Source organism: Myzus persicae, unplaced genomic scaffold (genome assembly GCF_001856785.1).
Source record: "Myzus persicae strain clone G006 unplaced genomic scaffold, MPER_G0061.0, whole genome shotgun sequence".
Taxonomy (NCBI): Eukaryota; Metazoa; Arthropoda; class Insecta; order Hemiptera; family Aphididae; genus Myzus; species Myzus persicae.
The window spans coordinates 1361-15739 of record NW_019102013.1 but is presented as its reverse complement, the minus strand read 5'-3'; the positions used below and the strand labels follow the sequence as shown (position 1 = coordinate 15739).

Genomic DNA, 14379 nt, shown 5'->3' with positions numbered 1-14379 from the left:
GAAAAAATTATAAATTCCACGATATTGTTATGGTGCAAGAGGAATAGGTATTATAGACAATTAAAATTTTAATTACGTTTCATTTTTAATAATAATGATAAAAAAAAAACAATTATTTCGAAGTTATTACAACACGACCATACTCCATTTTTTTGGTAAAATAAAACTGGTGTCATTAATTAAAGCACAACGTGTTACACTAATTTAATTAAAACATTCCAAATTTAAAAAAAAAAAAATGAAATGTAAGGTTTGATGATGAGGATTTTATATTACATTTTATTGTACCTAATTTAATATAGATCCTGGTATGATTATGAATTCCTTTTATTTTTTTACTCTCGTTTTTTTGTAGGTCTTTAATTGTGAACTTTCCACCACCAAAGCGAAACGTTTAACATAAGACGACTATTAGATTTAGCTTTAATTTTGGCGATGGAAACCCCCTTAGCCTTCCAATCTTCGTGTCGCCAACCATCGTTATTCGTTCAATTCTTTTCTTCTTATTTTGGAAATATCGCGATCGAATACAATTTATATTAAACAGTAATTTATCCTTCGTCGTTGAACGACAATAGTTTTATATCGCAAACGAATTAGTCGAAAATAGTAAGTCACTTTGACCTCTCCGAAATACGCTACTAACCGTTCGGCCGCCAGTAGCACGGGCAACCGAAAACACTGAAAATCAATTCCTTTATGCTAGGCGTCCATCGCGTATCGCACAACTTCAGTTACCCAAATTACCCAGACCCTAGCGCGTTTCCGGGCAAGTGGAATAATTGGACCTATTGATAATAACGGTCAGTCAAGTTTGACATCTCTTGGCTTTTGTTTTTTTTTTCTTATAGTCGTTTGAAATAATAGTAAGTTACTGAGAAACGGACATGTCAAAACAAAAATATTATATTGTATAGGATTGTTACAACTTATATAACGATAATAATAAAATATTTTGCGGGTCAAGATATTACGTATCTATTATAATTATTGATCGTTTTAATAATATATTAGATTATAATATTATATTATTGTATCTACACGGAAATGTACCTATATTGCCTATATACGGTGCCGTGTCACACTGTCGGAACTTAGTTGACTTGATTCGATCACATGTTGTAATTTATTATGAAATGTTGTAAATCAACGATTATATTTACTGCCGATAGCATTGGAACCGATTTTATAATGAGTGGTGATTGGTTAAGCACAGTACTGTTTCTTCAAAATTTATTAAAAATAACAGTCAATAGTTAATAATTATTTCTAGCAAAATTAAAACGGTTAACTTTAAAAAAAAAAATGATTTCACACGTTATAAAATTGGATTGATGATGACAGTGTATTAAATTTTGAAGAATATCGTTTTCCGATTTACAACTGAATAACCGAAATCGATTTTATACGACACGAGTTTACTGGCACTACTACGCATATTCATCGAATTTCGTTTTGTTTACAATCGTTTTGTCAGATTATCCTTACTGTATATTAAAATGAATAGACTGTGAAAATCTAAAAATAAACTACAAACATTCAAAATACCGAATATTCAATCTGAAAAGTAGCTTTAAAAGAAACTTTTTGTGCACTATTTTTTTATTTTAAATTAACATTTTATTCATTCTATAACAGAAAAAAAACCTCAGATGACTATAGTGTACTATACTCGTATTGTGTTTCTTTTGTATTTATTAAAGATGTCCAGAATGGCTAATCAACGTACAGCCAAAACTATAATACGCTATAGATTTGAAACTTTCATGGTGCCCCTCCCACTCCCTTGTACCACATGGTAAGAATGCACTAAGAAAGGATTTTTCAAAATTGGTAACTTAAAGATGGGCTCATACAAAGATTTTGTTTTGGAAAATAGAAATCAAATATTTTTTGTGCATATAAATTATGGTTGTCAATAATTATGATAAATAAAATCAAAAATTGCAATAACCGAGGATATTAAGCACACCAATTATAAACAATGTAAAGTGTATAAATAAAAAAACAAATATGACCCTAACATAACGTAAGTCTAAGATGCAATGTTTGGTTGTCTTCCACATACTCAAAAACAAAAAGACCGCTTTCAATAAATGTATTTTGTTAGATTCCTTGAAATTTGAGGACGTTTTCAACCCATATAGATCACTTATTGGTTAATCATATATGTATTTAGTTTTGGCTCACGAAAATCGAATATTTTCATGGATTATTTTAATAGTAACCGTTGGCTACAGTCTACACATTATATCACTAGTATAATTAGTAAAAATATGGATAAACATTTTTGACCAAATATATATTGTTTTTTTTTAATCAAATTATTATGAATATAATAACAATGATTACTTTTATGATAAGCGTTCTTAATTCTGGACTTATTTTTTTTATGTTAACACTAAGTATTTGTCTTAAAGACGAATACCAATCTTAACGATATTCGATTTACTTCAGCTTTTAACTATTCGTTGAATCTGTCCTCGTTTTTGTTGTGTTGACTTCAAAAATATTTCCAGAATTAAAAAGTGGAAAACCATAAAATGAATCGTTGTAAAAATTGTGTTTGTATAATATATTTCAGCCGAAGCAAAACAGAAAAAAATAGGAAGATCGATTGATTTAAAATCGCGGGAGAAGTCAGGCAATACAGCTATTGTTTTATATAATGTATTTATTCAGTACCACAACGAAAATTATTATTTTATTATATATTATTATATACTTTTGTACAAGAACGTGATGTTCTGAATATGTGCCTGATACAGTATAGTGAAGACGTTCCGCCATAATATAATTATTAATTATGTCGTATTATTGTATACATTACGCGTGCCTACTCAGAATATTCATCTCGTGTACCCCACCTAACTGTGACGAAGGAATCTGACATGTTTCGTGTGTTTGTTTACGTACAGATCGTTATTCAGATTGGCGAAGGACCAGACGGCTCGGTAATGATCCGAAACGCAGAGAACAAACAGGGCATGTGCCCGGTGAAGTTCCTGCAAGAGGTGTGACAATCGGGTGAGCGATACGTGACGCATCGCTTTTCTATGTCTCGACGTCCTTTCTTGAGCCCCTGTAAGTAAACATAATTCATTATATTATATTATATTATCTATGTTTATTAGTTGTACCTTGTACAGTGCGATTCACCGAGGGTATACTCGCGTTTATTTTCTCCTTTTACATTATGATTCATCTAAACGCAACTTTACGGGATTTTGAAGTTTACCGCTCCCTTATAATTATAATTAAACAATTGATGTCCGATTAAAATACTAACATAATGCCAGTGGCCAAGTCACCTTGATGAATCTCCATAACTACGTCGTACGTTATTATATTTCTTCTGATGTAATATGCGATATGCCTATGTAGATCTTTGCCGTTCATAATAATTATTATTACTACCTATATAATATTATGACATTACTCATTATATACACTTTAATGTATGTATCTAATATAAATATTTTTTTTTATTTATTTAACTTAAAATGTGCTGACATATTATATGTTATTACAGTTTTTTTTTACGTTTATATAATATTATAATTAATAAACGTAAATATTACGCAGTACTTATATTATACGTGCCGTATATATGAAATTATATTCCATGTAACATTGCATATGGCTGATACACCACGTCCGTGTGTCATCCCTCATACCACTCGTCTGAGAACAACAACATGTATCAAGTTTTGTGGCGAACGGAGCTTGCACGTATACGAGATTTAAAGGACCAGGGATAGTCGGCATCAAATATTAATAAATATTAATAACAGTGATTAGGAAAGAACAATATTCCTTCGCAAAGAAATTGAAAATCGATCAACTTTGGTTATAACTTATACACTTATACTACATTTATACGCGTAATAGCCTCGCGTTATACTCGTATATGAAAATATAGAATTATTGTATTTTATTTTAAGCATACAATACGGACATGTGCCCAGTTCAATTGATATTTAGTACAATTAAAATAACAAATGTGTGATATAAAAGTAAGTTATCATTCAAAATAACTTAAATTGGTTTATGAAATGGAAAAGAAGGTATCAGAATTGCCAATAAACATAGTGTGCTGAAGTGCTATTTCAACCATAATTTGTGGAGGGGGTTGGTAGATTAAAAGTGGTATGTTAAGGGGTGAAGCATGGAGGGACATTTTACATTTATAAGAATTAGAGAGAGTAGGTGTGGTGAATCAATCTGTCCATTTAATAACTTAGTAGGAAGTTTAAGGTTAGCAGCATACCAACGATCTGCTATAGAATCAAACTTGAGATACTCGAGTTTATTTTAAAAACGTATTTTTTACTCACTCAAGCGTTATTGACGTGCAGTATTAGGATCCCAAATAACAGAGCCGTATTCGAGAATAGGCCTAACAAGCTGACAGTACAGTGCATAAGGGTAAGGGCTAATTTAAACTCTGTTGTTATGCGTTTAATAAATTCTAAAAATTTGAGTGACTTATACAGCAGGATCGTTCAATATGTAAGCTAGGGCTAAGTATGGGACAGAAAACAGAACCTAGATCAGTGACAGGCTTGTCAAGTTGTCCCATTGATTGCACATTTCAAATTTATTGGTGATTTAAGATGCGTGAAAGTAAATTATATTAGCTTATTTAAATTTCTCGTCCCCCGGATGGTTGCGAATGATTTATTATTATAATTTGCGTATAATATATACATAAGTCTAACCATACATACGTTTTCAGTATAAAATACGACTGATGGAGCTATTTAATACCTTCAGTCTAGCCTCGAGACGGGCATATAGTTTGTTGTTCAATAATGTACGCCTACTTTTATAATATTATTATTATATAGTATCGTAATATGATATATGTGTATAATGACGAACACAGCTCACCCGACCTGGTTCTACTATGCAATAAGCAATAAATCGTAGTCTATGTATAATATATTATTAACGTGATATTATAATATCATCTCATATTCGTTTCTGTTTTTTTTCCTACAGCTTTGCCCTCGGACTACGAGAGATACGACGACGACCGGCCTTGCGGCCGTCGACATTCCAACTCGCAGAACCGACCGCTGTTGGTGATCGGTCAACGTTGAAACAATCCGCGACGCCGAATTAAACACACACACACACCCTCATACAAATACTCACATTTACACACACACACACACACACACACACACGTATTATACATACATATTATTATATACAAACACATGAGCAGGTACTGCGATTCTCTACCCCCCTCGATGCCCTCCTAAAACAACCCCCTCGTGACTGAGACAACTATCCCGCTCACCCACCCCCATCGCCCTTTCCACCAGCAGACTATTACCGGAGTTGCTAAATTACACACCCTCGGTCTCTCTCGCTCTCTACTTTATTGTGTACAACACAGATATACATATTATATATTTACGCTGACGAGATTCTACGAAAATATAATAATTTACCGTGTTGTGCTCGATCGTTGTGCTTGTTTGTGCGGCGTGTATGACGTGTGTGCGTGTGTGTTTATGCGTTGTTGTTGTTGTTATTCTTATCCAATCGATTTATAGAAAACTGTATACCCTCTTCACATTCGTGCCGCCACTATATTATATTATGTTCTATACACCTATTCGACGACTCATCTTCATACCCCCACACACATACATACATATACGTAAACACACTTAAAAACAATAAAAATATTATTAAATATGTAAACAAAAATTACGACCAATTTTCTTGAAAAAAAAATCAAACGAAAAAAAAAATATTATTCTAGCATATTATTATATGATCTCTCTGTAGTAACATAATAATATATTTTAGTCTGCAGAGAAAACCGCACTCGTACGCGTGTGTAAAATCATGAAACATAATCATTTTGTAAGCCTAAAAAAGTATTTTACGTAATATTCATACAATTATATATTATATTATATTAATTATATATATATATATATATTATATTTGTAGAACGGCCTAGATTTGGATTGTGTTTTACAGGCTGTCCACACTTATTATTTTTTATTATTTTTTTTTTTTACTAAAGAAATATTAACAAAATATATTATTATCTCAACCAGACACTTAGGTATTTACCTAATATTATTGGCTATAATAATCGTTTAGCTATGCTATGTGTAAATTACATTTTGTCGTATGCTAAGCTATATATTATGTATACATATAATAATAATAATATATCTAATGTTATTTCGTGGATAAAACTATTAATAATAATAATAATTTATAATATATGAAAAAGTTATTATATATTATAACTTACACCGAGTAATACTTTTTGTGCGACACTCGTTTCCGTTACGGACAAGGAGGTACTATATAATATTATTTAATAATAATAGGTATAAATTAAATTTTAAAAAGTTTTTGAAAAATAAAAACATTTATATATCTAGGGTATCTCGCGCGTCCCCGCCTTGGCCCAAGTTAAATTTAAAAAAAAACAATCTTCGACTGCTGTCTATAATAGTATAAATACATGCATATTATGTAATATTATATATTATATATATATATATATATGTATTGGTAATTAAGGTATAATGTATTTATATATACGATAATAATGATACGCTACTCTCCGCCCGCTGACTTCTGAGCTTTTGTTACCCGTCCACACCACACACACACACACACACACACACACACACACACACATACATATGCACAACGTCCACGAACGTCTTAAACAATTATATATTATTACGAGGGATCTGTATAGACATAACGTTTATTTCTTCTGTCATGTCAAAAAACATTTATAATACTTAAATACTATATCTTACCATGCTTGAGAAATAACAAAAACCCGTTATCCCTATCCGTCGTATCTATTGTGTAAGTTATATGTACGTAATAATATATACATATATAATTAATTATAAACAACATTGTCCTCCACATTTACTATATTCAACTGTACAAAATATAAGTACAACTGTACAATTATAATATAACTTAAAATTAGAAAGTTTTTCACTCGATTTCGGCGAACCGTGGTTGTTATAATATGCGAGTAACCAGAGGAGGTACCTGATCTTCACTTTACACTCGACCTAATCAATCGACAGGCGTACGTATTGTACCTATCCATCACAGAGACATGCTCAGGCTTGTTTGGCAGACGGGGACTTACAACCATTCCACGATACTACCATCCTGCTCCCCTATACCGAAGAAATTCTAGAATATATTCTTCTGTTTAAATAACATAACTCACCGCCAGATCATAAGTTTGGTGACTCGTAAATTATCCATTTCAAATGATCAAATGATCTCTTATAAAAACTAAACGTGCTTGACAATGCCCTGATTCTACTGTTTCTTTATACATCAAATATGTAATGTGGCATCCTGAAAATTGTAAGATTGGGTGTATAACACTTTCGGCGTTTTGAGCATTCGAGATTATAATAAATCTTTTAATTCGATACTTTTGTACTCTTGGATGACAACTTAAGTTTCTCACGTTAGAGGGCATTGTACCGCTTTTGAGATCTATGTCTCCCTTTTTAAACGGTCCCGGTTTTGTCCAACATTCGTGAAAATTTAAAATATTATTTTTTAAATTTATTTTATACAATAAAAATAAAAATTTTATTATCTGTGGTCCGTGGTTTTGGCTATGCAATTCACAGTATTATAGATAAATCATTATTCCACACACAAATCCAATTAGCTACCAGTGGGTATTTGAAGACCCTTGCATTATTTTCATTCTTCGAATCTTCTTCTATCTAATGGATTGTTAAGGTCAATGTATTTTTTGTTTCTAAATAAAATGTATTCTCATCAAATAATATTTATTTCTTTGATGTGTTACTATCTACTGTTAATCTATATCCCATACAAACAAAAAATGAACAAATGATATAAATAATTTGTTATAACTAAAAAAATTTTTTACTTTTAGAATTCTCGAAGTTAAACTTTTTAACCGAGGGTACGAATATAAGACCGTCCCGGTCGGCCGTCACTACACTATAGATAGATATATATATATATATATATAGCTTAATGGTCAAGACCATGAGCTTACAACCACATGTTGTGGGATCGATTTCGGTCTCGAAAACTAGCTTTTTTAAATTTTTTTGATATATATATATATGTATACAAAATAAACCATAGAAACGTGTGTGTTGTGAAGGCGGACCGTGATGGTTTTTTTTCCATACCCTTTGTAAAGAAGTTTCATTTCATCCGCGCGTACTCGCTACACTCACTTTTTTTAATCGATATTTATATTCATTATTCACCGGAATATGTTAATGGCAACATATACAATCTCAAAAATATTTTATTTTAGAATCAAATATTCAACAAATACTATTGTTCCTAGAATTAACTTTCACCGATAAAAGAAAAACCTTCCTCGAGATTATAATCATGATTCCTAATTGGTCGAGAAAAAACTGTTAAGTAAGCGTTATTAATATATTTAAAAGCTGAAATAGGTACACAAAAATGTGCTTAATTAAATTTTTTACTATAATATAGATTGATAATTCTAACTAAAGATTTGGCCCAAACTCGATTCCGTTACCGAATGACAAAATATATAATATATAAAAATCCCGGAAAGGAAAGGCTAGATTAGGTTAGCCACAGCCTTGTTTATGAGCTAAAATGTAACAATATCACACATATAAGATATACCTAATAATATTATATTATTATTATAATATGTTCCACATCGAAAACATATTCTTGCCACGCATTATGCGTACTTAGCCGCTTAGAAGTATGATTGGCCGAATAACACTTTCCCCCACCGATATTCAATTAATTATTTATAACAATATAAACACCAAAAATCATTTGATTATATTTTTAATGATCAAATAGTGGATGTTATAAAAATTTCAGCCACAGCCCTTTCTTCACTCCCCCCCCCCCCCACACACACACACACACAACCGATAAAATCATTCGACTGCCACTGCAAATAAGTCTTAAAGTGGGTGGATATATATAATATAATATAGGGAAGTCGGTAAAAAGTAGTGTAGGTATGAATTTTATAGCAACTGGGTACCTACTCTGCGAGCAAACAACTACACGCGGCCCATGTACACACACAATCAGAACAGTAAAATAATAATATATACATAACTCTTACATACGTCCAAACGATATTTTAGTATATTATAAAAGCGGCGACCATAGTAGCGTATATATTATATAATGTTATATTATGTGTACCTATATCGTGTCTGTGCGTTATTATACTACAATATTATTTTATACGCATATAGGTATAGGTGTACTTATAATATGTATTGTAATATTATCGTGCGCAGCAGTCACTCTCACCTGAACATTGTATACCACGTTACCTATATAAAGAAATATGCTTTCGTTTTATAAAATATATATATTATTATAAAAATTAATTGTGTAAGAAAAAACATAACGCTAATGCTGAATAATACAAAATGTATATTGTATATTGCATAATGATGATAATTTATTATGTATTATTCGTATGTACTTGTTTATTTTATTATAATTATTATACATTTTTTTTAAATTCTGTTTTTACGTTAAAATTATATATTATGTTAAAATGTTTTTTTCTTATGTACATAATATAATATTAATAAGAACCACGTACGATTCGGCCGCACGAGATACGTGATGTGGTTTCATTCTCCGGCGGCCGTCGTCGACTTATATATATTATGCAATATAGGTTTATAATATATAATACATTATTTATACGCCTATTAAATAATAATATTATGTACTATATTATGTACACTTACTCGCCGCCCTTCCACTTGTGAGCTTTCGGCGCACGCGTAACGTCCATATAATATATTACCAGCTGTAATGTGGGTGATTCGTGTGCGCCACGATAAATGTCTTAGAAAATTGTAATTGAAAAATGTTTTTAAAATTAATATAGGTAATAATATAATATATAAACCATGATTATGGTCATAATTGTAATAATATAATGTGGTATTCTCGAGAATATAATAGGTATTTAATGAAAACGATAGAGAAGGTGCCATACTATGCCTACCGATCCGCGACAAGGACGCGCATTAATTAAAAATACAATATATTATAATATAAGTCTATATGGAAATCGCTCGTTTTATTTTTCGCTTCTTATTTTTCGCCCGTCGCCCGGACACAACCGATCGAAACGGCTGACGTACTTATGCCAACGCGAATATTTCCGTACACGATAATAAATCGTCCGTTTCGGAACAAACGAACTGCGTAGGTACGTGTGAGGATACTAAACACCTGCAGGACTAGTGGAAGGAGGAGGGCGTAGGGTAAAATATTGTGATCAAAAATCGATTTTTTTTTTTTTACGCCCATTATAATGATAATAATACTATAATATTAATATGTAATTTGTTACACGATCGTTATTGTTCATTTATGGAATATAATACATTATATTATATACGTATATTATGTACACGTAAATATTATTATTATTATTTGTATGATTTGTATTAATTTAATTATATATATATATTTTACACACAAACAAACACACACACACACCCGCGTGTTAACGATTGTATAACCCATTTGTTAAATGTATAATAATAATTTATGTAATGATTATATATTCTATATAATATTATATGTATATATATAATATGATATATATATATATATGTATTGTGAGATACGGCAAACGTTGCACTCAGTAAATTTACACGTTGATGATTTATAATAATATTATGTTAAATAAAATATATTATATATGTTATACACGACAATTGCACGGAAATCGGAAAAAAACATAATAATAAAAAAAATTGTAAAACGAATCAGAAACAGAATTCACCAGAGTATTAAGAAGACGCACACACAAGTATGGCTTTATATATTACGTAATATAATATATATATATATAAATATATAATATGTTATATATTTTAATATATTATTATATGACATCATTTTTTTTAAATCCGATTCATGTGGTATACAATAATACTATACTGATTCGTTGGAAATTTAATTTATATACATCGAGGAAAAAATGTTGCTTTTGAGTATGGAATTAAAAATGTATGCTGCTACAAAAAAAACCTAGCAAATGATAACGATAAAAATAGTAAAAACCTTATTGTTATGTAAGAACTTCAAAAAATGAAAAAGGAATGGTTCCAAAAAATGTTAAAAATTTTTGAAAACTTGAGTGTTTGCCTTAAACAGTTCAAACAAACCACCTTGTAAGTATTATTATCATTAAAATATATTAATCGATAATAGCTATCGTTTAAAAAATACAAAATGTATAGGCAGGTTTAGCAGGTATATAATATATGATTTAATGATTATGTTCCTACTTCCTTCACCCACCATACTTACAGTTTACAGTGTTACACCACATTTTTTATACACTCCCACGAATCTAAAATATAGATTTTCGAACTTAGAAACTGTATCAATATACATAATTCAGTTATTTAAAAAACGACTAGGTCACCGGTTTTATACAAATAACTTTTTGTCAAATTTGATAATTATATACGTGATAACTATAAAATATTTAGCCCAATAGACAATGATTATTTTAAAGGCACCGGCTGGTTAACAATGTTTATTAAATGTTGTTAAATTAAAGAAAAAAATAGAAAAGGTAGCATGGGCGCCCGCGAGCAAGTGAGTTTTAAGAATCAAAAAAATTTTTTTACATTTTACATTATGAAAAACTTCCAAAGACTGCAGTCTACAATCTCAATAATTCTTACACCCATAACATAATATTCAAAAAAATATTTATCCCAACAGTAATAATTTTAAGGGCACCAGCTGATTATCAAGGTTTAAAAAATGTTTGTATAAAAAGCTAGAGTTAAATTAAAGAAAAAAAGCGGGTAAGTGGCTGTCACTCTACTGAACATGGGTTTCTAGGAGGTCGCTGTATTGGATGGTATTAAATTTGAATTCAATGCTATCAAATCATTGAATATGAAAAACAATTCTTGGTGAAGACGGTATGTCAGTCTAGGATATTTTATATTGTTATCACTTATTATCTTATTATTAATATGGTAGGCGGTAAGTTGAATTAATATAATTCTTAAATCATCAATAATGATAGATAGATATTAAATATACTAATATAAAATTAGGCTGTTTTGGAACCGAATTGCAAAAAAAATGATAAACATTATTCTTAGTGTTAATATGCAATTTTGTCCAAATTTAACTTAAAATGTCTGTTAAAAATATCTGCATTCATATATATTTTAAATTTACGGAAAAACATGCTTAAGTGGATCCTTGTTTAAAATTTTCAACAAATTTCGTCAAAATTCCGAGTTTATAAAAAAATAACGCTCATAAAATATTATTGTGGGTTTATGCTCAATTTTTTTTTTAATATCCATTAACAACGACTTTCAAGGAACCTTGTATTACATTTACAAGTTTTTTGACAAAGCGAAAATATTTTTATCGACTTTAGTTTAAAAAAAAAATAATCGAAAATTGTATTAAAATATTTTAAAAATTGTATGGTGTATAGAAAATGCTAACCCAAATATTCAGTAAAAATGTCATGTATCTACGGTCATTTTTTCCTGTTGCTTTTGAAAACTATTTGGAATTTCAAATGTTGACACCCCCCCCCCCTCCCAATGCACCAACTAGATTTACTTTCCTACCAGAAAAGTTGCTGTTGAAGAAAATCGAAGGATTTTTACTGTAAGAAACCATGATGACAGACACAAAAAAATAAATAAATAAATATAAAAACACACATCATTGTAAAATCAATACATTTATCGCTCAGAATCTAAAATCTAAAACGGAAAGGGGAGCACGGGCGCCCGCAGGCAAATGCATTTTAAGAATCAAAAACAAAAATTATAAAAAAAAATTTACATTCGGAACACACTTTATAAAGACTGCAGCCTATTTTAACTTAAATTTTAACTTAGTATGCTTAATTCAAATTGTATATGTTTCATACTTGTAAGATACACTTGAACAATTGGAGACTATACACATCCGGGTGAAATCTGGAAGCATTATCTGCATGGTAAATTCTCCCTCCACCACCAATAACCGACACCACTAAAATAATTATAATTATTAGCGATCCTATTATAATCTATAATTAAAATAAAGAATTTGGATTTTTTTTTTTTTCTTAAGCACCGAAAACCGTGGCCATTGCTCATTAGTTTATTCTCATTGTAGGGGTCACAGTTGGGTTTGAGTAATACATGTGTATGTGGGACTAAGATTCGTCACTTAACACCCAGGTGGTCACCCATCCGGGAGCTAGCGATGCCGGACGATGCTTGACACAGATTAGGGACTGCAGCCATTACTACGCCACACCAAACCTCAACTGTGTTCTTATTATTTTGTATTAATTATTATTTATTAATACATATTATTGCTATTTATATTATTATATTTCCTATTGATACATGAGGCATCGACTTACGAATAGTGTTTCAACCATGCCAGAGGAAAGTCTAGTAGGTAAGTTAATAAGGACCAAAATTCAGCTTTCCTGCTTTTTCCGATATTTTTTTTAATTTTCTTGCCTAACACGGAAATCTAATTTATTTTAATTCAGCTAATTTAAAAGATTAAGCCATATTTTCATATTATTACATTAATATTAAAACAGCTCTTGTTGACTTTCAAAATTGTTTATATGCCTCCATGCAGTCACCAGTTAAAGGGTGAACATTGCACCTGGGTTACTATAGAATCAGTATAGATATTTTTAATTTGTACTCATTTTTAAGCATTTTCAAATTTTATTTTAAATTTTATATTATATGATTATAATAATATATTATAATTTTTATATATTTTTTTTAAATATCAATAAAGTTACAACGTACTACATAAGGTTGGTTCTGCCACGTGGGTCAAAGAGAACAAACAAACAGTGCTCTGACATCCTATCGATCTTTTTTTCTATCCAATAAGTCAAGGTTTTCAACCTATCAGCTAATTGGCCGAGTGGTCTTTTCAGTTCAAGAACCTTTCCTACGTATTCAGCATTGTTAACCTGACTATTCTACCTCCAAACGTTCTATTCTCCCTTCCCCCTACATCCGACACTCACTCTCTTTAGTTTACCACTAAGTGGACATTTTTTTTTAGGTACAACTTTAAGATAATGTAATTTAAATATATAATAATATAACAATAAAATATATATTACATTAAATGAATAGTGTACTGTAACTCCTAACTTTGCATTTAAAAAAAATTACCAGTACCAAATTAAAATTGTGTCTTAAGACTTGTCAGTTATAACGTCTTTTTAAGTTCTTATAAAGGTTATATTTATGATTATCACACGATCGGGGACCGGAAAAACGATGACAGCGAGCGGAGTTA

The 14379-nt window shown here is 30.4% G+C and overlaps 1 protein-coding gene across 8 annotated transcripts in view; it reads left to right on the top strand.

Moving 5' to 3' along the window:
- LOC111030999 overlaps positions 1-8035 on the top strand; it is a 268635-nt gene extending 260600 nt beyond the window's left edge. For all 8 annotated transcript variants that reach the window (XM_022310755.1, XM_022310760.1, XM_022310758.1 and 5 more), the window contains 2 exons: positions 2919-3084; positions 5005-8035. In XM_022310755.1, the coding sequence (XP_022166447.1) occupies positions 2919-3020 (102 nt within the window). In that variant the 3' untranslated portion in view covers positions 3021-3084; positions 5005-8035. The remainder of the gene's footprint in view (positions 1-2918; positions 3085-5004) is intronic.
- The last annotated feature ends 6344 nt before the right edge of the window (positions 8036-14379 follow it).